General features: G+C 44.5%; 1 protein-coding gene across 2 annotated transcripts in view; it reads left to right on the forward strand.

Annotated features, from left to right (window-relative positions):
* CPNE5 (copine 5) overlaps window positions 1-25834 on the forward strand; it is a 137040-nt gene that overhangs the window by 14739 nt on the left and 96467 nt on the right. For both annotated transcript variants that reach the window (XM_079980368.1, XM_079980367.1), the window contains exons 2-3: window positions 19698-19738; window positions 21260-21306. In XM_079980368.1, the coding sequence (XP_079836494.1) occupies window positions 19698-19738; window positions 21260-21306 (88 nt within the window). The remainder of the gene's footprint in view (window positions 1-19697; window positions 19739-21259; window positions 21307-25834) is intronic.

Here is a 25834-nt window from a genome sequence, read left to right on the forward strand (position 1 = left end):
CCCTGCAACCGTCCCTACGCACAAGGGAAGGAAAAGAGCAGAGCAGATTATAAAAGGAGTCAGGATGATTGCATGCAGCTGCGAAAGAAAGAATATTCCAATATTTCAGTAATACAATAAGAGCAAGGAACCCAGCAGAGCTACGCTGTGAATGTAAATTCAAATCTATAATATATAATGCACAAGGATAATAGATTACAATGATAAATCACATTTGATTTGGGGAGCCAGCTGGAAGCCCAAAGTAACAACTCACTCCTGTAGCAGCCTGTGATCTCAGTGCTTGACCTTTGGCATATGCAAATGAAGAAGCCAGCTGTTTGGGGGGGGAATCTCATTTTTCTCCTCAAAGCTTGGATATTTTGAAGCTATTTCACTGCTTCCAGCTCCATATTTTACTAAATTTGACCTTCTGTTTTCTCCTTGCAAATGGAAAGCCTCACTCCAGGGCTCTAATGTTTCAACAGAGCTTTCATAAGGGATCAGATTCACTAAATCAGTGTATTTCATCCCCACAAGTCGCAGAAGGATTCCAAGGTCAGCATGGCTGACCCTCCACCCATCTACAGATGTGGACCATAAGTTCACCCTCCGTGCGATTAGAGTTGGGCAACAGAAGAGTGAAGACGAGCCCTTTAACCCCACAGGTCATGGCCTGGGGATTTTGCAGTGTGCAAGGTCTGTGATGAAGATGAGGTTCAAACTGTTTCGGAGGCTAGGGCTTCTCCAGGTCAAGAAAGCACAACCCTATCACCATCCTCTAAATTGTTGCTGGATTGGCAGCAGTGGCTCAGCTGCAGTGTCTGTGAAGCCCCGACTTTGCCACCGCCTTGCCCTGCCTTGGCCCCATCCAAGTGAGCAAAGGTGACACCATCCCAACACACATGCTGCTAGTGTGTTAGGAGCCACTGACCTAGTGAGGAACCTTCTCGCATAGACTCCCTGCCGATTTAGAGCCCTGGAAACTCCAGCTTCCAAGTCGTGTGGGGATCCTGTGTGAGTGCAGCAGGTTGCATAATTAAATGATGTCACATTGGCCACAACTTTAGATGACTTCAAAGTGCATTAGAAACATTCAGGGGAGATACAGGTCAGTGACAATTTAATCCTGGGCATGTTTACTCTTAAGTCTCACTGCACTTACTGTGGATGAGGTCAAACAATCAGCGACTGAATCCAGTCAAGATAGAGGTAAGGGGGGCGGTAGATGGTCCTAATGCTCTAGATGGGGGCTGTCTTACCTGTGATAGAGTAGCAATTGCTCCATCAGATCAGGCCCAGAGTCTATGATTGCTCTCAGAGTCCCCTTTGCCTTTTGGTAGGCAGGTGTCAAGGGTTATCAGGAGCTATTTTTCCACCATGTAAGCTACTACACAGCTTTAAGTTAAGAGATAGCAATATTGGATACAGTGGTACCTCGGGTTAAGTACTTAATTTGTTCCCGAGGTCCGTACTTAACCTGAAACTGTTCTTAACCTGAAGCACCACTTTAGCTAATGGGGCCTCCTGCCGCCACCGCACTGCCGGAGCACGATTTCTGTTCTCACCCTGAAGCAAAGTTCTTAACCCGAGGTACTATTTCTGGGTTAGCGGAGTTTGTAACCTGAAGCGTATGTAAACTGAGGTACCACTGTATATCTATTTACGAAGGCTGTGCCTCTTGATGGAGTAGTGAAAGAGATATCTGCATTCATCCAAATTGGCATAACTTCTGAGATCGACTGCTGTAATGAGTTCTATACAAGACCTGCCTCCTGTCAGATTTAGGGATGCAGAAACATATTCAAATTGATTGTCTGCAGCTGCACTGGCTGCCAATTAGGTTCTGAGCCCAAATCATGGTTCTGGTTCTTAACTTTTCAAGTCCTTTGTGGCCTGGCCTGAAATGCACATCTTAGAAACCTATGACCCCTACAGCTCTTTAGGATCCGCAGGACCTTTATGACAAATTGCCCCAAGGCTGTGGAATAACCTCCCAGAAGAGGGTCACCAGTTGTTTCTTAGTTGTTTCTCCCTGTTGGCTTTTCAGAAAAGATGAAGAGTTATCTTTTCCAAAAAACCTTTGGCTCTAAAGCTTTGTACTGCTGCTGCTGCAGTTTTCTGGCTTAAAAGAAAGAACGAATGGGAAGTTTTGGTTTATGTTTTCACTGTGTTTCTATGGTTTGGATTATTATTGTACATCTCTTCAGGCCTGGGAAAGGTAATGAGAGGCAGTATGGTGTAATGGTTAGAGTGTTGGACTCGGTAAGGTAAAAACGGTAAAGGACCACTAGATGGTTAAGTGCAGTCGAAGGTGACTATGGGATGTGGTGCTCATCTTGCTTTCAGGCTGAGGGAGTCGGCGTTTGTCCACAGACAACTTTCCGGGTCATGTGGCCAGCATGACTAAACTACTTCTGGTGTGATGGAACACTGTGACAGAAACCAGAGCACACGGAAACACCATTTACATTCCCGCCATAGTGGTACCTATTTATCTACTTGTACTGGCATGCTTTCGAACTGCTAGGTTGGCAGGAGCTGGGACAGAGCAATGAGAGCTCACCCCATCACGGGGATTTGAACCGCTGACCTTCTGATCAGCCATCCCAAGAGGCTCAGTGGTTTAGACCACATCACCACCCACATCTATGGCCTGGCAGACCAGGGTTAAATCCCTACTCAACCAGACATTGATGGGATGGCTGCACAAATGTCATGAAGATTCTACTAAAGGTAAAGGTAAAGGTACCCCTGCCCGTACGGGCCAGTCTTGACAGACTCTGGGGTTGTGCGCCCATCTCACTTAAGAGGCCAGGGGCCAGCGCTGTCCGGAGACACTTCCGGGTCACGTGGCCAGCGTGACATCGCTGCTCTGGCGAGCCAGAGCCGCACACGGAAACGCCGTTTACCTTCCCGCTGGTAAGCGGTCCCTATTTATCTACTTGCACCCGGAGGTGCTTTCGAACTGCTAGGTTGGCAGGCGCTGGGACCGAGCAGCGGGAGCGCACCCCGCCGCAGGGATTCGAACTGCCGACCTTTCGATCGGCAAGTCCTAGGTGCTGAGGCTTTAACCCACAGCGCCACCTGCGTCCCTTGAAGATTCTACTAGATCTTGGCAAATCCCAGGGGTGCACTGCAGGGATGAGGAAGGACCACAATTCTAGCCTCTAATGTAAAGGAGGAATGCTATTGTAGTATTTTTGTGTTGCTTAGTTCAAGTCTGCAACATGCCCTGCCCATTTCTGCAGTCAGCACATGCTACCAGCTTCAGCACACAGCAAGAGACTCCCTGCTTGTCTATGCAGCCATCAGGATGACTGATGGAAGAGCAACTGGCTTCCTGCTGTCAGCACAGGATCATCGATCCCAAAGGGGGAAAGTACTTGGCTTATCCACAGGCGCTTCCCGCCCTTAAATTCCAGCATGATTCCCTTCTGCCTCTCTCTACTTTACTTGCTTCATCCTCCTTAATTAATCTTCCTTCCCAGGACTCGTTTCAGTGAGGCACAGCAGAGCATCCCTGCCACCTCTATTTACGGTGACACCACAGCTGTGTCTGCAGCTGCAATTGGGATGGTAGCTCTGTCATGGGATAAGCTGGGTAATGGCAGAACATCTCCATCATTTCAAGAGGGGCAAAGTGGCCCAGAGTAACCCACACCTTGTAGCCTCGCTGGCAGACAAGACTGGTGCTGTGTCCTTGCAGACCCCACGAGTCAGCTCTGTGTGAGATGTGCAACCACTCTCTCCTTACAAGAGTTATTGCTTGGTTTCATTTCATAACTCCTCCTTAGGAAGCGGTTTCAACCGGCATATAGTTGGGAGACAATTAACTTGAGAGTGAGACTCTTGCGCGATTGAAAATGCAACTTCAGAAAGTGCCCTTTGTAGCGAGCCGAGGTCTTCCTTGAAACGGTACCAGAGTAAAGAGCTTGGGCCGAGGGGAGGCAGCCTCATTAACTGGAAAATCCTTGAGGGAGTAATAAGCACAGCCTCCGTCATCTTTCAAGTTGTTTGGTCTCTCTCACTACAAGGGAAGGGAGGGGGAGGCTGAGATCCCAGGGAGCCCACAGCAGGACTGACAAATCTCCCTATCTAGGCTTCTTTCTCTCCAACTCTGGATGAAAGCAGATGGGTTTTTCACTCGATGGCGTTCTGGGTTGTGCGTTTGTGAGGGTGATTAAGGAGGAGATAGAGAGCCGTGGGTGCCGTGCCTTCGAAGTTGCGCTCTTCCAACAGCTGTAAACCAGACACCCGGATTCTGATTGATTTTCTTCTAATGCAAAGCAAATATGAAAGGGGGCAAAAGCCTAATTTCAGTGCCAGTTTTGAGCATCAGCCTTAACAAGCCTTTAAACAGGATTAAAGCATTTCTCTGATGACTCTCAGGTTTCCCTCTTGGATCTTCTTCAAGGAATATTAATCCCCCTCTATTGCACAGGGCAGCTTGTGCTGCCAAGGCAGAAAATGCAGCATAACATTTCTTCCTTAATGCTTTATTGCCATGGCTACCCCCAAGCCCCATAGAACTCTACAGCATCATGGAGGGGGTTAACAGTGAGGTTAAACTATGCATATTTCTTTTCTAAAAGTCAATGGATTTGAATGACTCGTGTGGCTTCCAATTAATAGATGCAGAGATAAGACTGCCTCACTTTCTAGAAGAATATTTTTGGTGCTCTGAATGTATTTGGTGATCCCGATGAATCACCGGATTCTGACTCTCCCGGAAGAGTCGATACACTTCTTGAAAGGTGTGCTAGATAAAATGAGAGAATTGGTGTGATGTAGTAGAGGGTGTGCTGGACTTTGGCTGGGAAGAGCTGAGTTCACATTCCTGCTGAGAAGCCTGGGGTAGCCTTGGGCCAGTCACACTGGGCCAGTCAGGCTAATCTCCTTCACATGGTTGTTGTGAAGATAGAATATTCCATGTTTTCATGGATAGAGTTCACTTAGGTACAGGTGGCATGAATAGAATGGCCATCAATTTATTAAATAAGGAAACAATCTCAACCCCCCACCCACCCAGCCCAGGAGAAGGTGAGGGGCAAGCAGATAGCTGCCCTAGCCTAGAGGTGTTGAAACAATCAGGCCTGCATTAAGCACAATTCTATCATATGGGGGCCGTGGGATGGCTCAGCCCCACCCCAGAAAGTCCCTTTGATGGGTTACTGGCAGGATTTTCACTGGCAGCACTTCTGTTTCGTAGGCAGAAGTGGGGCTCAGTGCCGAAAGAGTGACCCTGGCATCCCTTCCTAGGTGGGGGCCACTGGGAGGCTGATGGAGGCCAGCTCTTTCAGTCTGCAGACCTCATCAAGAAAGAGCAAAATAAAACACATTGAAAGCTCCATGTAGGAGTAAACATAAAACTCAAGCTAAAACAGAGTTTTGTATTAAGTTTTTACCAAAATCCAAAGTAAAAACAGGGGAGATAACATGTTAGAATGAATTTATATTGTCAAAACTCAGAACCTCCTTCACAATCACTTGAAATGGATCCCAAATATGGCATGAGCAAATAATGGTATTTATGAAGGGCAATATTCAACTAAATAATTGCATGAGTAGAATGACTTCCCATCCCCCTGTGTGCACCCAGTGCCATCCTCAGATCTGCTCCAGAAGTTTGGGGGAACCCCAAGAATGGCTTTTAAAGGTAATGGGGAGGGGAGGGGAGGGGAGGGGAGGAGAAGGAGAACATTACATTGCGCAAGAAGAAATCCTTGCACTGATGTAACCAGTGACTTAGTCCTACATTGTATTCCTCCCAAAGCCAGAGTGTGCCAAGAAACTGCTTTTGCTCTTGTTTATTATGATTGTATATTAATAGTAATAGAACTGGCCTATATACTGTGTGAGCAATTGCAAAATCTGGGTCGTATGTCATATATTTGTCTGATATATTTTAGGGGAAACACAGTTCGCTACAACATAGGTTCCCTGTTTTGTACCAGCTGAGGAGCAGTCTCATAATTCTTCCTCCTCCCATCTGCGTCTTTGAATTCCCAGCTGTTGATGGATGGCCACTTTGCTTTAGTAAGTGGCAAATACAGTGGCTTCAGGTTACAGACTCCGCTAACCCAGAAATAGTACCTTGGGTTAAGAACTTTGCTTCAGGATGAGAACAGAAATCATGCTCCGGCAGCGCAGCGGGAGGCCCCATTAGCTAAAGTGGTGCTTCAGGTTAAGAACTGTTTCAGGTTAAGAACGGACCTCCAGAACGAATTAAGTTCTTAACCCGAGGTACCACTGTAAATTAATACTACATTTTGCTGCTGCTGCTGTTACTGGATCAGGTGAAATTGGGAGCTCTGTCTGGATCTGTTTAGCCTGGCTTCACTTTTCAAAGAGAAAAGACCTGTGATTCTAAGGACTTCCCCCCTTCCCCTCCTGTTGGCTGAAGATTGCTTTTATTTTGCTTAGATGTACAAGACTGGTGTTCCTTCTTCCTTAGTCATATATAGATTACTTTACCCTCAAAACCCTCCCTCCCTCAAGTTATATGCATATACACTCCAGTAGATCTTGTAGAAGTGTTAATTTCTGCAGCACTAAATCAAGCACAAATTAATGTTCAGTGTGTGGTATTAACCGTCTCTCCTCTCGTTAGACTACAGTTCTTACCTTGTAGAACTTCATTTATCTCTTGCAATTTGCATAGCTAGCTGCCCTTTATCAAGTTAGCACATTGATCCTTCTGGCTCTCTATGTCTACATAGACATTGACTGGTAGCAGCTCTTCACCGTTGCAGACAGGAGGTTTCCACAGGGCTGGAAGCAGAGGCAAAGCATGTGATTTTGCCACTGAGCTCTAGCCCATTTCCAATTACTTATTGCAGCCTTTCCCAGATGCCTTTTGCAGCTTCAACACAGGGAGAAATCCAGCAGCTCCCTGGTGCAGTAATGAAGGGACATGTAGAAGCCTACAAAATCCTCTTTTCCCACTTGAAATTCTGACTTAGCACAGCAATAAACCTGGCATTGCTATCACCTCTGTTTCCATCTGAAGCTGGCATTTCCACACTGTTTCTTTACTCCCTGTGGGACTAAATGGCAGGACTCGGTTGCAGTTATGAGAGCACCCCTAGCCAAGTGGAGACATGGAGCTCTGTCACATGTGGGACACATGACACATGCACAGGCAGAGAACAATTGACTTTGGCTTCCCAGCAACATCAGCAGCAGCATCAAAATTTCTATACCACCCTTCATCCCAGGACTAATCCAAAACTAATATAAAGTTGGTGCCTGGTGGTCCTCACTGGGGAGAGTGTCCACAGATGGAAGAGCTACCACTACTGAAAATGCCCTCTCTTTTGTCACAATCCTCGGAATCTCCCTCAGAGCGGGTACCCCAAGGCACTGGTTCCATCTCCAGGGGGGCCCTGGGTGTCTGGGCACCCACAAAATTTTCACTGTGGTTGCCTGGCCTCCACCTGCCACCACCACTGCCTTCCCTCCCTCTCTCTGGGGCTGTGGCAGTGACTGGACCAGGGCCTCTGCCTCCACCATCTCCATGGGACGTGGGCACCCATGTTCTACTGCCCCACCCCCACTGCCGCTGCAGAAGCATGTTCCCAACAGAGGCCCCTTGGTGGAGGCCCTGGCTCAGTCTCCACTATGGCACTGGAGAGTGGCAGCAGCGGACAGAGGTCAAGCAGTGTGTGCCACTGGGCACCCACAATCTCCTCTACCTGGAGAAGGGTCTCAGATGTTGATCTAAGGGTATGGACAGGTTCCTGTTGACAGAGGCATTCCATTAAGTATTGGGATATTAATTTGAGATTAGGCACGCATTAGTAGTTAGGCACTACTGTAAGACAAATATTATTTCCCAAGTATAAATGTTAAATGAGACTGGCATCAAATGGATTGACCAGCTGTAGTGCTTTTGCCCAATGCATTTTGTACCAGATTTTACAAAAGAAGGCAACTCTGGTAGCTGTGTCTTAGCTTATTTTCTAACTTTACACACGGAACCATGGAGTTGTTGTTTGGAGGAAAAAAATGACAGGGAGAGGATATCCAGAGTGAATAATGAAGCAATTAAAAAGTCTAGCAAAGTTGAAGCCCTTTGGAAATGTGGAGAGTAACTGGAGAGAATTATAACAGCCTTTCTCCTGCAGTTGGTGACAGAGAACAGAAGATCATCACAAGGTACTTTGTTTATGACAAAAGCTGATGCCTTTGATGGGCTTAATTGTCTGGAGTTAACCCAGGAGAAGGAGGCAATTATGCACCTTGTATTACAGAGGGTTGAACGGAACTGCATGGAACGTGGAAACAAATTATACTGGAGAGAGATTTTCAGCCATGTCATCATATTTAGGGTGACTTTCTCACCCTTTGTAAAGTGCAAAGGCAAGAGGGAAGCAGAGGAAAAAAATTTGCAGCAGGAAGTGCTGATAGCGTAGGGGGATGCAAACAGAGTTATGAGTCTGAGAAAATTAAAGAGCTCATTAGAGGCCCTCATGTTATTGCATAGTTCTTATGAGAAGTGCATAGCAAAAGTTCCTCTGATGCAGTGCTTCCAAGGCAGGCGTTAATGCAACATTATTGTACCTACAACAGGAGATTGGAAGTTGGGCAATGTCCAGCACCTTGAGTGTGTGTGCAGCCCCCTCAAATATTTTATTGGGGGGGTAAGGAATTGCCCTGGGCCCCTAGGAGTTGAGGGTGATATATGTGTTGAGCAGTTCTATGCACACTTACAGAGGAGCAAGCCCCATGGAAGTAAGAGAGATTTATGTTGAGTAAATTTGCAAAGGATTGGGTTGTAAATCAATCACCAGCACATTATAGTGATGAATTATGTTCTGCTGAAATGGATTTAGGCTTTCTTTTGCAAATAGCCTTCTACATATTGAAATGCACTGGCAGTCAGAATGACCACAAACCGCAACACAAAGAGAAAATGGGCTGGCTCTCCCTTGCAGTAGAGTTTATTTTTTTACCTCATCACATTATAGTTTGCTGATAGTGGTTATGATTCCTCTCTGACAAAAGCTCGGTCTCTTTGGCAGTTGCATGGCATAATTTCCTTATTCTGTTTTCTCCATGATGGGAAAGAATTTTAATTTCAACCTAGCCTGCAGGTTTCAAGGGGCACAGGAGCCCTGCAAGTGAAAAGATGGCAAGCCCATTTGCAGCCTGCCAGTGCTTTGAAGAGGAATCATTTTGTTTATATTCAACCCCCTGAGAAGTTGAGAGCGGGCACTTTAGTTTCACAACATGCTTGCGTGAAGTAGTTTGTGCCGGTAAATGTTGCAGTGTGGAGTGCTTCTCTTCAGGATCCTATGCCCTTTCCCATGATAATCCATTCCGCTCTCTGCTCCCTTTTCCATTCCTCCCTTCCAGCAGTCAATCAGTGTTCTGTTCCCACTGAGCTGCCTTTACTGAGCTGCCTTTATCTCAGCCCCGCACTCAAGGTTTTTCTAAAGGTTTTGTTTCGGTGGGGGGTAGTTCTGCAAAGCAGAGACATCACCTTGCTAACAAAGGTCTGTATAGTTAAAGCTATAGTTTTCCCAGTAGTGATGTATGGAAGTGAGAGCTGGACCATAAAGAAGGCTGATCGCCGAAGAATTGATGCTTTTGAATTATGGTGCTGGAGGAGACTCTTGAGAGTCCCATGGACTGCAAGAAGATCAAACCTATCCATTCTTAAGGAAATCAGCCCTGAGGACAGATCGTGAAGCTGAGGCTCCAATACTTTGGCCACCTCATGAGAAGAGAAGACTCCCTGGAAAAGACCCTGATGCTGGGAAAGATGGAGGGCACAAGGAGAAGGGGACGACAGAGGATGAGATGGTTGGACAGTGTTCTTGAAGCTACCAGCATGAGTTTGACCAAACTGCGGGAGGCAGTGGAAGACAGAAGTGCCTGGCGTGCTCTGGTCCATGGGGTCACGAAGAGTTGGACATGACTAAACAACTAAACAATAGCAACAGTTCTGCGAACCTTAAGTTTCCTCTGGTCTGCCAAGCATCCACACTCTGAGAACATATCTGTGACATCTGGTAACTTGCTCAACACCACCCACCTCCAAATTTCAAGCCACTCCACACCACACTGAGTCTGGAAAGCATAGCATCGTATTGCTCTTGCAGCATCGTTGTGAACAGGACGTGTATTTGTCTGGGAGGAAAAGCAGGAACAGAAAGGCAGAAGTGGGAGGAGATGCAGTGGAAAAGAGAGAAGGATGGTGACAGACAGGTGACTTACTTCCAAGATAGAGATATACAGAAGAGAGCATGGGAGAGAGAAAAGAGGCAATGTGGAGAGTGTGCATCAGAGAGGGAGGGGCATTCACAAGAAAGATTCTTCCACTGTCCGGTGTTTAGGTAGCCAGTACGAGGAGTGTTTGGATGCTGGAATTTACCAGCCAAAACATTGGCTTCAGGCTCCCAGTCTGTTTCACAAACACAGGGTGAGATTCCCCTACATGCTGCAACTTCCTTACAGATAGCTTTCAGATATTTTCCAATAATAAAAAAGACTTGCCTCGCCTTGTTTTGAGTTTTCTTCCATGTGTTGAAGAGCTGCTTACTTTGTTGGAAGATTCAGGATAGTTTCAGACCACAAGTTTGCCATGAATCAACAATGTGACTATATGTAATAGTCCTGCTCTAGTCTGTCTTGGTCAGACCACACCTGGAATACGGTGTCTAATTCTGGGTGCCACAATTTAAGAAAGATATTGACAAGCTGAAATGTTGGTAGAGGAGGGTGACCAAGATGATCAAGGGTTTGGAAACCAAGACTTATGGTTGAGGGAGTTGGATATGTTTAGCCTGGAAAAGAGATTGAGAGGAGTTGTCTTCAAATATCTAAAGGGCTGTCACATGGGAGATGGCGCAAGCTTGTTTTCTCCTGCTCTGGAGGATGGGACCTGAGCCAATGGATTTAAGAAAACAGATTCCGAATAAACTTCAGGAATAACTTTCTGATGGCAAGAGCTGTGTGACAATGGACTGGATTCCCTCAGAAGGTGGTGGACTCTCCTTCCTTGGAGCTTGTTAAGCAGAGGTTGGATGGCCATCTGTCATGGATGCCTTAGTTGAGATTCCTGCATTGCAAGGGGTTCGACCAGATGATCCCTGGGATCCCTTCCAAGTCTACAATTTTATGATTCTAATGGAATATAAAAGCATAATGCATAATGAACAGAAACATTAAAATAATTATGATAAATTACATCATTAACAGTGTCACAAAAATGACATACCCGCGAGCCTCTAAAACTCTAACAAAAATGTGTTTCTTTCAAAGTGAATATTGAAATTAGGGAACATCCAGTACAGACCTGCACATTATTGTTTAAAGAATGAAAATTGTTGTGCACTAGTGCCTTTTTGAAATGTTGCCTTCCCAGCCCCCAGATATAACTCAGCTGTGTTCTCTGTGTGCTTATTAAATGAAATTATAAATTTAAGGTTGGATATCTACAAAATCCATGGGGTATGTGTTGGCTTACATATGTGGCAGCGTCATAGCCTGTATTTGCTATTGGGATTGCTTTGGGTGAACAAAAGGTGTTTCCTAGTAGTGTCAAGAGGGGACATCCAGGCTCCAGTAGCGGACAGCACAGTGGGGCAAGGGCTCTTACCTGACCTCCCAGCAGACGAGTTGCTGCTTCTGGGAGAAGAGAGGCAGTGGTGAGGGCAATGCAGTGCAAATGCACCAGTGCAGTCAATCTATTTCTGCTTGTGTGTTTGCACCGCACCATTCCAGTCACTGTCTAATCCTGGTAAGCAGCAGTGACTCACCTGTCAGGTTAGGAGGCCAGGTTAGCATCTCTGTCGCACTGCACTGTACATTATTGCCAGGCTCCTTAGCCTTAACCATCTAAATTTTCTTCCTCCAGTGACTTCAGCAATGAGGCTTTGTGGATGGCTGTACTTCTGTGGACTTTAAATCCTTGGAAAGCTGATGTCCCCAAAACTCATAAATTCTTTTTCTCATTGTTTCTCCCATGAGTAATTTTGGGTTACATACACAAATAGCTGATTGAAAGATAATTCCATAATCATAAAGTTCTAAAAACTAGGCTCTGTTGCCTTTTCAGCAACCCAGATCTATAGTCTCTAGCTGTGAAGGAAATTGACATCCTTTGGTTTGCATTTCTGTCTGTCTATATGAGAAGCTGTCAGCATACAGCTTTTGTCAGAGTGCTAGAACCACCCAGGAGAGAAATGTGGGTGGCTTGGGCTGTTGTTCACAAATGACACTTTGATTGGTGTCTCATTTCTCCTATTTGTTGATACAGTGAAGAGACTACATTGACATTCAGTTTCACTCTCTTTCATTTTCCATATCCCATTAACAACATTCACCAACGATGCACCCCTGGCAGAAAGGCATTCTGAACATTAGTTGTAGCCACCACCACCCAACAAAGATTACCTGTTCTCTTCTTTTCTGGTGGCCACTGTGAGAACAGGATGCTGGACTAGATGGTCCAATGTAGGGCAATGTAAGGCAACTTGGGGAGAATTCCCTCTGCCCTTTGTGGAAGCAGATTTCAAAGCATTATTCCGGAGATTGTCTTCAGTCACCATTTGTAAGTCCTGTTCCCAGAGTGCTTTGAAACCTTCCTTAGTCCTCACAATCTCCTCTGATAATCTAGGTAAAGGGACCCCTGACTGTTAGGTCCAGTTGCGGACGACTCTGGGCTTGCAGCGCTCATCTCGCTTTACTGGCCGAGGGAGCCGGCATACAGCTTCCGAACCACACACAGAAATGCCATTTACCTTCCTGCCGGAGCGGTACCTATTTATCTACTTGCACTTTGACGTGCTTTCGAACTGCTAGGTTGGCAGGAGCTGGGACCGAACAATGGGAGCTCACCCCGTTGCGGGGATTTGAACCGCCAACCTTGTGATCGGCAAGCCCTAGGCTCTGTGGTTTAACCCACAGCTCCACCTGCATAATCTAGTTGGGTCTTAATTTGGTTTCCTGATTTGGGCCTGATGCTTTAGAAAATAGAGGTGTTTAGTTTCCCTTTATTTCTTGCCATCCCCTTCAAAACCCTCAATGCCCTTGCCCCCTTATCTCTCCACTCTTAGATCCCAATACACCCACACTCATGACCTTTTGCATCTCTAGCTCCACCCACTCTTCACAGGTCTCCTGTTCTCTCAAAAGAATTATTTATAAAGTGCCTAATGTTGACCAGGGGGTGCCTGTCTTTGTTGTTGTTTTAATATACACTTCTGTGAGTGTGGGGCCAGTGAACCAGGGAGTTCCACTAAGGCTTTGAGGACTGAATACTCAGACCTTCAACATGCTATTATTGTCTTTACTGATGTATAACACAAAATAGCTGAGTAGACAGGACTGAGAGCCTTCAATAGACATTTTAAGTCTTCCCTTTGGGACTGGAAGCTTCACTGTCTGACCCTTTCTGCTGCCTCCCCGTGGACCTGTCTCATACTCTCCTTGCTTCCTCTTCCTGCTTTTCTTCGCCAGCTCTGAACTAGCTTCCCTTCCCATCCTTGAAGTGTGATGCAGCTGCAATCTGCTTAGTTCATGTGCAGTGAATCTTTTTGTATTTTTTGGCAGCCCTTGTATGACTTACCCTGCCAATAGAGTATTATTTTATTTTGTGGGGGAGCTGGGGGCGGGATCGTTATCCAAGCCCTGTCCTCCAGCAGAAAGTCATAGCTGCTCAATGAATGGAGAGACTGGAGGAGGTTTTGTTCTATCCCAATGGGCTGTTTATTATTGCAGGAATGAGAGACGCTATGGAGGGAGGGAAGAGGGTGATGTATCAAGAACTCCCTGAGGAAACCAATGCTGAGAGGAGAGTGGTATTTTAGGTATCATCAAAAGGCCAGCACTACTATCTGAAGGACAAATGGTCCCCATTTGATTGGAATTATTATATTTCTAATTTCTGGTCTTTTGGTTTCCTTCTCTTTTCAGTTCCTTCTCTTGCTCTCACACTGTTCTGTTTTCAGTTCTTCTTCACTTCTTCTTCTTCTTCTTCAGGGTGAGCTGCATGCAAGGCAGCCAATTCCCCACATGTTATTCTGTCTCATTTGGGACAAGAGGGGTTTTCTTTTTCCTTGTATGCTTCTCACGCTTAACGGGTCATTCAGGTAATTTGCGGTGGCCACCCACACAAATTCTACCATCTCTGTACATCGTTGTCAAGCAATTGCAGCTTGTCACTGCAGGGCAGGACATGCTACTCAACCAAAGAATTCCTGCAGCATTACAGCTAGAGGCTCATGGATTCCACATTTTCCAGTCTTGTCAAAAAGAAGACTCTACTTTTCTTATTTATAAATCACTTCTAAAGTACTATGTGCTTCAACACCAGTTGCTGCAAACCAGAGCCCATGCGTGGAAACAAGTCTGGCAGGGCGTTACTTGAGACTGCATATTCCATCTTTGGAGATTTATGTACTTCACATCCATATTTTTGTGAGAGGACAAGTGTACAAAGTGTGCAAGGTAGGACCAGCTGTCTGCATCGGATGTCAAAAAGTGCCAGGAAAGTGTCACACCAAAAAACAAACAAAACAAAAAAAGGCTAGTGCAGTTGTGACCTCCAGTCCCACCCTCCTTTTACGCTCCTGCTGCCCAAGGAATTACAACAATAACTGACAGCTTCCCCAGAATTTCTCTGCCCCTCTGATTTCATTATCCATGGGTGTTAACAGGCCAAGTAGAGTTTTTCTGCTTTCTTAATCACTGGTTGTCACTTCCTAAGACAAGGGGATAGATTATCCTTCTCAAGATGCCCCTAAATATTCCGAGTGTTTAGAAAGAATTACAGTGGATGAATCACTCAGTAATTAGTACTCTCTGTAACTTCCTGTACTGCAGCTTTCGGTTCTCCATGTTTTACTGTAGTCAGGGACTGGTATTCAGTGCCCTCTGCAATCCCACCAACACACCTTACCTGCTCACTGACAGCAATTGAGAGAAAACAATACTATGGCTTCTTTATATCTCCCTTGTTACTGAACCACATGGTTGTGCTGACTCAAAGCAACTTTCTTCATTGCCCAGATGCAACAGCCTGACCTGCTGCAATCCCTGAAGTTGAGCCTGTCTCTAAAGCAATGAAATATCGTTTCCTGGAATGAGTATGCCAGTGAGTTAAAGCAAGCTCCCTCTGCACTCAGTCTGCATATCTCCTTACATTTAATTGGTGCTCTTGCATGCTTTGAAGATAAGCTATTGAAAGAAACATTCAGAGAAGTTCTGGCTCTGAAACTGGAATGCTATTAAGCCCTTTCTAATCCTTCATTATCTCTGCTATTCATTGCAGACACTCTCTGCCATTAGGGCCCAATCCAAAGTTCATCCAAATCAGCAAAAGATCCCACTAACTTTTATGGTAGCAGCTCATCTGAGATAGCTCAGCTGGTAGAGCAGGAGATGCTTAGCCGTGGGTTCAAGTCCCACATTGGGCAAAAAGAGTCCTACATCGCAGGGCATTGGGCTAGATGGTCCTTGTAGTCTCTTCCAACCCTACAGTTCTGTGATCTTAAGTGCAGAATTTTCTGACTGCATTCAGCACCACAAGTGGTGGACAGCTCCCAGAATCTTGTCATCTTGAGGACTGTGGATTAATCAAATGGGCAAAGGGAGGGAAGGGATCTTGAAGGAACTGAAGCTATAAACTTTCAGACACACTGGGTGCTGGTATCAGAAACCCTGAGACAAATTCCTGTTATAGTAAAATGTATGACAAACTTTCCTATTCATAGAACACACAAAGATGTCTAAGTGTAACCCACCACCTGGCATGGAACAAATGTTTCATCTAAATTTAATTTAAATTTCTTAAATTATTTTTGCAGCCTTTTTTCCCTCCCCTCTGTTCATATTACAAGAGTCCATTTGTAGATAGGGCATTATTTACATGTAGCGATGATGCATTCAGTATGGTCCAAATTGCACACATCATCTACACAGAAGACCACTCAGCCAGCACCAACCTCAGTTGCACATAAGTCAGCATGGCAAGTGCAGTCTATGTAGGGCAGTAATAGTTTCAGTACAGAATTATTCTGTGATACATCATTATTGCTCATAAAGAGAAAACACTATGTTGTTGTTTAGTCGTTTAGTCATGTCCTACTCTTCGTGACCCCATGGACCAGAGCATGCCAGGCACTCCTGTCTTCCACTGCCTCCCGCAGTTTGGTCAAACTCATGTTGGTAGCTTTGAGAACACTGTCCAACCATCTCATCCTCTGTCGTCCCCTTCTCCTTGTGTCCTCAATCTTTCCCAACATCAGGTTCTTTTCCAGGGAGTCTTCTCTTCTCACGAGGTGGTCAAGTATTGGAGCTTCAGCTTCACAAGTGCTCCAGTGAGCGCTCAGGGCTGATTTCCTTAAGAATGGATAGATTTGATCTTCTTGCAGTCCATGGGACTCTCAAGAGACTCCTCCAGCACCATAATTCAAAAGCATCAATTCTTCGGCAATCAGCCTTCTTTATGGTCCAGCTCTCACTACTTTATTTACAAAATGAAGTCAGCAGAACATAAAATTGTTGTTTGCATTGTCTTCATGCCATAACATTCCCAGATGGAGGCAATTTAAGAATGGACTCAATAATGCAGAACAAACACTTTCCAGGTGATTCCAATATATGAGCCCTTATTTAGTTCCTTTGTGCTATCAACCATTCATTTCCCCTAATATCTTTAGAAAAAGTCCTAAAATCTCCATAATCTCTCAGGATGCAGGAGGTGGCTGCTCTTCAATGGGGAAGATAATTGATATAAATAAATCAATACCTTGGAGGACAAGGTGTTTGCATGCCAACATTCTAGTCTACATTAAGAATAAATCAACATTCTGTCTACATTCAGAATAAATGGTTTTGTGAAACCTTTTTTTGGATTCAAGGTGAATACGTGTAGGCTTAAAGTGGGGAGGGAGAGGGGGCACACATGGAGCCTCACTCCAATTCTCCTGTGTGTGCTGGCTCCACTTCAGACATTTCTACATGCAATATGATGGCATGAAGGGGGATTCTAAAGTGCATTTGAGTAAATGTGCTTAGAATTTGCCCTTTGATCAGGAACCCTGATAACACAAGATTCCCAACCGCTGGGAGGATTCTAAGCAGATTTACCTGAATGTGCTTAGCATGTCCCTATCATATATTTGTGCTGGATGTGGGAAGTGGATCTGGAATATTCAGGAATGTTGAGACGGGCTTGTGTGTGTGTCCCTTCCCGCATCAAGACCAGATGCATTCTTCACAAATGGGGCTTAGATCTCCATAAAGTTGGGAACAACTTAGCCGAGCAAGAAACTCTTAATTGAATGTGCCTATGGACTTGGTTGCTACTACAAGAGAGTCATTTTGAAGCTGTTTGTCAGTTTGACATGCCATTTTTCACAATGAGATCAAGGAGATGGTTTCATCTAAGCTTGGATGTAGTTGGATACCATCTTGAATCATGATGGTGGACTGAACCTTTCAAAACTGCACTGGTTTTTGAGTTTATTAGAATTCCTGAGATGTCTTGAATGACTAGTTATGTATATTTTGAGGTTTGCTGAAGCCCCTCCAGTTCCATTCTTTCATATTTGCACGGACATAACTTGCCATGTACATAGCTCAGGGATAACCAATGTGGAGCCCTCCAACTATTGTGGACGATCTCTCTCATCAATTGCAACCAGCTCTACCAGTAGTCAAAAATGATGGGAGTTGGGGTCTACCATATCTAGAAGGTGCTACATTGACTACCCTGATGTAGATCATCATCTTTATACCAAGAGATAATAAGGGCCACTGCCTGCATTGGAAAGGTTGAGCTCTGTGGAAAGGAAACACACACTTGGGTGCTGTTGATTTAGAATATAGTTGAAGCATTATCATCCAAAGCGTCAACAAAGAAAGGAATATGGCCAACATACAGAGATCTATTAACTGAGCAAGAAGGAAAACTAAAACTTAAAGACTATGATGAGATAAAGGAATATCTTCAGAGTTGGTTGCATCACAGGCAACTAAACAAAATCTTTAAAGAGGACAATAAGAGAGGATTTACTTACACAGCTTCCAAATTCCAAAGGGATATTATAGACGATAATTCCAAACTATTGAAGAAGGCCTATAATATACATTTGGAATGGGAAACTAAAGACAAAGAAATTAAATCGGTAATGATTAAGTGGGCAGAGAACATAGGTCATAATATACAATTTGAAGATTGGATAAGGCTTTGGAAAGTGATTTTGAAATTTACAGACTGTATATTGCTGAAAGAGAATTATATGAAGATGATGTATAGGTGGTAAAGGTAAAGGTAAAGGTAAAGGTAAAGGTAAAGGTAAAGGGACCCCTGACCATTAGTTCCAGTCGTGACCGACTCTGGGGTTGCAGCGCTCATCTCGCTTTATTGGCCGAGGGAGCCGACGTACAGCTTCTGGGTCATGTGGCCAGCATGACTAAGCCGCTTCTGGCGAACCAGAGCAGCACACAGAAACGCCGTTTACCTTCCTGCCGGAGTAGTATCTATTTATCTACTCGCACTTTGACGTGTTTTGAACTGCTAGGTTGGCAGGAGCAGGGACTGAGCAACGGGAGCTCACCCCGTCGTGGGGATTCGAACCGCCGATCTTCTGATCGGCAAGTCCTAGGCTCTGTGGTTTAACCCACAGCGCCACCCGCGTCCCTGTATAGGTGGTATGTCACACCAAATAAATTGGCAAAAATGTATAAAACAGAACAAAAGAATTGTTGGAGATGCAAAGAAGGGGAAGGTACATTTTATCATATGTGGTGGGATTGTAAGATTATTAAGAAATTTTGGGAAATGATTTATAATGAATTGAAAAAAAAATGTTTAAAGTAACGTCTGTTAAAAAACCAGAAGCTTTTTTGTTAGGTATTCTAGGAAAAGATATTCCGAAAGGAAAACATGTATGCTACAACAGCAGCAAGAATTCTAATAGTGCAAAATTGGAAGACTGGACAAATTACTTTTAAAGAACAATGGCAAGAAAAACTGATGAATTATGCAGAGTTACGGACAAATTGTGTGAAAAGGACAACAGTGACTTTTACAACATATTTACAGAAACAACAACAAAAACATGGACTCATTGGCAGGATTTAAATAAATATTCACAACTTTAATTACAAAGAACAAGAAGATTATACAAGTTGATAAAATATTATTATATACACAGCAGAACGTAACATTTTATGTAACAAACCAGAAATGGAAGCTGAGGGAAGTCAACAAGGAGGGGGCGAAACTGGAAAATGAATGTTATTGATATTGGATATTTGTTATGAGAAAAAGAAAATTAATAAATAATAATATAGATAGATGATAGATGATGATAGATAGATGATAGATGATAGATAGATGATAGATAGATAGATAGATAGATAGATAGATAGATAGATAGATATAGAATATAGTTGCCTTCTGCTAGGAACTACAGCCAGGCACCCTCAGCAATGTGTGCTGAGCTAAGTTACACCACTGTGTAACAGAGCATCTTCCTTGACAGTATTGTCAGATTGGTGTCTCCCACCCAGGCTGGCCACTAGGCTATTCTAGGTAGAAAGGCTTCTGATGTTTGGGCTAAATTGAATTGGTTTATTATTATTATTATTATTATTATTATTATTATTAGTTTTGCTCTGTACTGGAAATTGTGTAATTCTTCCTCCCTCCCTCCCTCTCTCTCTCTCTCTCTCTCTCTCTCTCTTTTTCATTTCAGAAATCTTCTGGATAAGGATACTTTCTCCAAATCTGACCCATGTATGTACATTTTCTATATAGGTTGACTGCCTTGTAAAATATAGTTTGGCTACAGGGCTTCTGTGATTAGCTCACAGAGGTTCTTGTAGAATCCATGCATTACATTTCAAATGCATGGATTCTTGGAGTTTAACACTGCTTAGATTCCCCCCTCCCTGTGCTTAGAGATTTCTTTTTTTAAAAAAGAAGTTTATAAATGCTTTAAATGAATGAATAAAAGACCACACTCTTTGAGCATGCTGAACAAGATTAAGCAGTTTAAATCCCATTCATTTTAACCTCTGAGACATAAATTTAGTTCTTCCATTGACATCAGTTGAAGTTGAAGTTGCCAGGTAGTGTTCTGGATTCATTGACTCCTGGTTGGCAACATGGCTGGCTGGCTAGAACCTTAAAGAGGAGCCCTCCACTTTGGTTGGTGGCTCCACTTGCAAAATGCCGTTTTCTTTGAGATGTCCCTTTGGGAACATAGACAGCATCCTTAGCAGCACACGCAGATGAAGGAGGACAAGCAACAGATCCTGATCAAATCTTGGTGGGGCAGCAGCCTTTGCTGCCAGCCAGTTTACCGGTGCCTTGGCAGCGGCTCTTCATTAAAATCTCATTAATCTTCTCTACATCTTCACCGTGCTTTTGCTAATGGGGAGTATTTGAAAGGGAGCCAAATACATTAATGAAGGTATCATTATTGGCTAATTTAAACAGACACCCTTAAGATCTCGTTTTGATTTCCATAGTTCCTAAATCATGAGAGACTAGCCTTTGTGTTTGCATTTGCCATAATAGAATGTTGAGGCTGCTTTCTGATGGGCCTCTAAAAAAACAAGCAAATCCATGAGCCAGAGGGTGAAAAATGGTTGAGAGGAGAGATGGTCCACCCTTTCAGATGGGTAGAACTTTGGGCTGGTTCTACAGAAATCAACTTCCACCTGTCCACATACCATGGGTCATATCTAATCAGTGCTTCAGGCATCAGCAGAACAGGGGAGTGAAGCAGTTTTCACTGATCTCCACCCCCCACCCTCTCCCATCCAGCACCCCACCACCCACACGTCTCCAAAGAATTCCCCCAACTCCCCGGAGCAGATATTGGGGGCACATAACCACCAAAAAGTGCCTCCCTCTCTGTTCCACGGACCAAACCCTACACTGGATCTTCCATCACTGCAAAGGGCATCATTGGATACAGCCCCATGTCTAGAACTGAGTGACCCTGCTTTTGTCTTTTTGACTCTGATAGGTTTTTTGTGCACAATGCCATCCGTTGTGCAGAAAAATGCATTGGTGCTGTTTTTCTACACAGTTGTCAATGTGGTAGAAAGGGAAAAGAGAGAGATAACAGATCCCAACTATTCAACTTTTGGGATTCTCCCTCCCCATCACCAATGGGGAATCAGGCTGTAGTTAAGGATTCCTGTTTTTGCAGAAACTTGTGATGGATTTGGGTAACGCAGACTATGCTGTATGATACCACTGCCTTCACTCTGCCAGTGACTGAGCTGAGCTGTTTTCCCTTTGCAGTGTGTGTGCTGTATACTCAGGGCATAGAGACCAAGCAGTGGAGAGAGGTATGTATCTGCATTTATTTTCATTTTTGACTGGAACAGGTCTGGTCTTAGAAAGATGCTGGGTGATAAAAACCTGCATTTAATTCCACTTTTCTGCCTCTGGTGCCTTGGGCAGTATTTGCAAATGATTTCCCTGCTTTGTACCTCAATTTTCTCACCTTTATGGTTCATCTCCTGAAATGCAGGCTTGGTGGGGCTGGCCCACATTACTACCTGCACAGCTTTCCCCTCTATGACATGGAAGACCACTAGGGGGTCTGTATAGGGCCCAGCAAAGCAACTTGGATATCGTATATTATTAGTATGTGTGGTGCAGGCGACATTCCAACTCTAACCGACTGAGCTTTCCAGGATGCTGTGCTGTCCAGGATGCTATGAGCATATAAGTGGAGCCTTTGATGGGTGCAAACAACAAGCAGCCAAAAGCCAGAGAGAGAGAAAAATAAAAGGCAAATGAATGCTACTTGCTTCTTGAGTACCCATACAAGCACATCCTGCTTATAGGCCGTTGACTTAGCTGATGTGAGTGCATGAGATAGCAACTCCATTCTCCCAGCATTAGCCACACAGTGTAACTGAGCAAGTTTCAAGCCCCTAAAGATGCTCGATGAACTATTCTCCTCTTCCTCTCATCCCAGCTAGCTTCTAGGAGAGCCTCCTTTATTTCTTGGTGACTTTCGATGCTATTAACCAGGCATTGGCAAACTCCGGCCCTCCAGATGTTTGGGACTACAATTCCCATCATCCCTGACCACTGGTCCTGTTAGCTATGGATGATGGGAATTGTAGTCCCAAACATCTGGAGGGCCAGAGTATCCTTAATGGTATCCTTCTGAAGCAGCTATATCGGAGGTGGGTGGTACTGCTTTGTGGTGGTTCTGGCACCACTTAGATGGGTGACTCCATAAAGTAGTGCTGGAGGAATATTATTCAGCCCCTTGCTATTGAACAACTGCGTGAAACCACGGAGTGGGGTCACCCAGAGTTTTGGAGTGCATTGTCATCAATATGCTGGTGGCACGCAGCTCTGCTTCTCCTTTTCGTTGCCAGAGGCTTTTTTGGTGGATGCACTGAACTGGTGCCTACCTGAGATAATGGATTGGATGAGAGCCAATAAACTGAAGCTCAATCCAAATAAGGCAGAGATACTGTTAATGGGTGGTTCTGCTGTCTGGGTAAATGGCATTCTCCCAGCTCTGGGTGGGATCTCACTCCCATTGATGGAGGAGGTACATAGCTTGGGGACACTTCTGGATCCATTATGGTCTCTGGAGTGGAGGCGCCCTTATCTGGATGTTGGTAACCTGTCTTTAGTAGTATATGCCCTGGTATCCTCATGGTTAGATTACTCTTATTTTTGGGACTGCCTTTGAAGATGGCTTGGAAACTGCAGCTGCAACAGTTGTTTTGTGGCCAGACTGAGGGTTCAATCATATAACAATGATTCTACTCTGGCTGCGCTGGCTTCTGGTATGTTTTCAGGCCCACTATGAAGTGCTGCTTTCAACATATAAAGCCATATATGGTTGAGGATCCCAGTACTTTACAAACAACTCTTCCAGCATGAACCTAACCAGACCCATAAGTCAGCATCTGAGGCCCTCCTTGTATGGTCTCGCCTTATAGAAGTATGGGGGGCTATTACAAGAGATGGGGCCTTTTCAGCAATAGCCCCAGACTGAAGGGATGCTGTTTCCAGGAAGGCCCACCTGGCCTCAGTGGTATCTCGTTGACACCAGCTCAAGACTTACTTTGAATGTCAAGCATTTGGTTGCTAATTTGTATCCTCTTCGCTGGCTTTTGCTGACGGTTGTTTCAATGGTGATTGATTATATTAATGTTTGCAATTAATCCAGAATGCGGCAGCTAGACTGGTGACTGGGAGTGGCCGCCAGGACCACATAATACCGGTTCTGAGAGATCTGCATTGGCTCCCAGTACGTTTCCGAGCACAATTTAAATTGGTGGTGCTGAGCTTTAAAGCCCTAAATGGCCTCGGTCCTGTATACCTGAAGGAGCGTCTCCACCCCCATCGTTCAGCCCGGACACTAAGATCCAGCGCCGAGGGCCTTCTGGCGGTTCCCTCGCTGCGAGAAGTGAGGTTACAGGGAACCAGGCAGAGGGCCTTCTCAGTAGTGGCGCCCACCCTGTGGAACACCCTCCCTTCAGATGTGAAGGAAATAAGCAGCTTTCCTATCTTTAAAAGACATCTGTTCAGGGAAGTTTTTAATATTTAACGCTGTACTGTTTTTAACACTTGATTGGTAACCGCCCAGAGTGGCTGGGGAGACTCAGCCAGATGGGTGGGGGTATAAATAATTTATTATTATTATTATTATTATTATTATTATTATGGGGATGATTGGAGGTTTTAAATTGCTTTTATTTTTATATAATCACTTTTAGTCTCTGATTTCATGTAGTTGTGTATTATTTTCTTATTTATTCCCAATATGCATCACCTTGTGATCCTGGGTGCATATAAGGAGATTATTTTGATATATTTATATAAAATGCATCTCTCTCACTCTCTCCCCCTCCACCCCAGCCCCATATATACATACACAAATAAACACACATCCACATTCATGTGTGTCTTTATACATACACATTATATCTATATATCTATATCAAAATGAGAGCTTCATTGTGTGTGAGTCCAGCCAAGGACTGGCCAGTGATGGGGGGAGAAGGAGAGATCCATTGACCTTTATACTAGTCCCCCCCTCCACCCCACCCCTCATGTGTAGCTCTGCCTGCGGAAGGTTGAATGTGCAATCATGTCCTAATTTTGTACAATGCTGACAAAAACCTAATTAATCCTAATTTAAAGCATTCATATCCCCCTCAGTTATCTTTTATAATCACAACTTTCATTAGAGAAGATTGCAATAAATTACACATGGTTAAGCTTAATTTCATTTTCAGATTTTGATTAAGGCGGATGATTCAGAGATATATTTATGCTTATAAAATAAGAAGGTACATTTTACATTAATATGCACTTTAATTGTTGACTGTTGGATGAACAAATGTGGTTTTGGTTTGTCATTTACTCTGTGTGTGTGTGTGTGTGTGTGTGTGTGTGTGTGTGCTTTTAGGAAGTTATACAAGACAGTCCAGTCTTGAGAAACCAAAACTAGAAATTAGAATTATGCCAGCAAACCACAATTTATATCTCTAGCAGCGGGAAAAGACAGAGCTCAAAGAAATGTAGCAAAAGGTACAGCTGAGCTGGAAAATCCTCAGAGAAGCTTCTCTATGGGGGGGGGGGGGGATCAGAGGATAAGGGAAGGAAAAACTAAAAATTTAAGGGGCATGCTGGGCCTATTGCAGTGGAGGCTGGTCCAATTGGGTGAATAAGGTATTGCCACACTAAAACCACCCTGCCCTCAGTCAGCTTCATGAATGCTTGCTTAGAACTTGCAGGATATACCAAATTGCATTTAGTCCCCTCTCTGTAATAAGTGACTTTCCTCAGCTTAATCCAGTGCACTAAAAAGACGGAGACGCTACAGCGGGCCAATGCAAGGACTGCCTGAGGTCGGGCATTATGGAGCTGCTGCTTGGGTCCAAAGCTCATAAATCACCAGGTAAATAAAGCTGTGGAGCAGAATCCCATCTAGCCCGATGCCTGAAGTCAACGGTTGCCTAGCCAGGGTGGTGTAGCGTCTAGGGATAGCTGTGGTGCCAATATGCAGAAGTCATTTCTTGGAAAAAAAAGCAATTATTCTTGGCAGGAAGATTCTAGCAATTAGTTTTAGGCAGCCAAGTCCTAATTGAGTGTACCCAGCAACACATGCAAATATTTACGTACAAACAAATGAGAAGTATACATACAAGGAGGAGTCAATATTGTGATACGTTCTTGGCAATATGGCTCAGGATATTCTAACCTTGTTTGTTCCCTAGTATAGTAGCACGGATAGTTATCACACATGGACATTCCCTTCCGCATATCTGTAGGCAGGCGGTAGGACCCCCGTATCAAAAGCCGCCACATCTGTAAAAAAGGGATCCTTTAAAATGCAGCTGCAGAGCGCTGACCTGCCTGTCTGCATTTACAATACAAACAAGATCCTCATTTATTTGTAATACTGCAGAACCTACTTTTGTTGGGCTAAAGGAAGGTTCATAGGACATTCTCACAATACTTACTGGCTGAGCTGCTGTTGTAAGAGGAGCTTGGCAGTTGTTTCTCCATGGCAATTAACCTCTCAGCTCTCGCCGGGCGCCTGCTTAGTAAGGGGTCAGATGGCCTCAGGGCAGGGCAGCTTTGTATCTGTGCTACGAGCCATGATTGTGTGCAGGGAGGTTTGTGCAGAGATATCTTGGGAGAATTGAGGTATAGCAAGAGTAGCAACATGGTGCCCTGCAGATGTTGTTTGGCTCCATCTGCCATTAGTCCTGACCAACATAACCAGCCGTCAGGGATGATGGGTGTCCTAGCAACACCTGGGGGAGCCACTTTGGCGATCCATGCTCTATAGGCTGTTGGTGTGTGTCTTTTTTGGAGAATTTACTATTG

This window comes from Podarcis cretensis (genome assembly GCF_951804945.1).
Source record: "Podarcis cretensis genome assembly, chromosome: 6".
Classification (NCBI taxonomy): domain Eukaryota; kingdom Metazoa; phylum Chordata; class Lepidosauria; order Squamata; family Lacertidae; genus Podarcis; species Podarcis cretensis.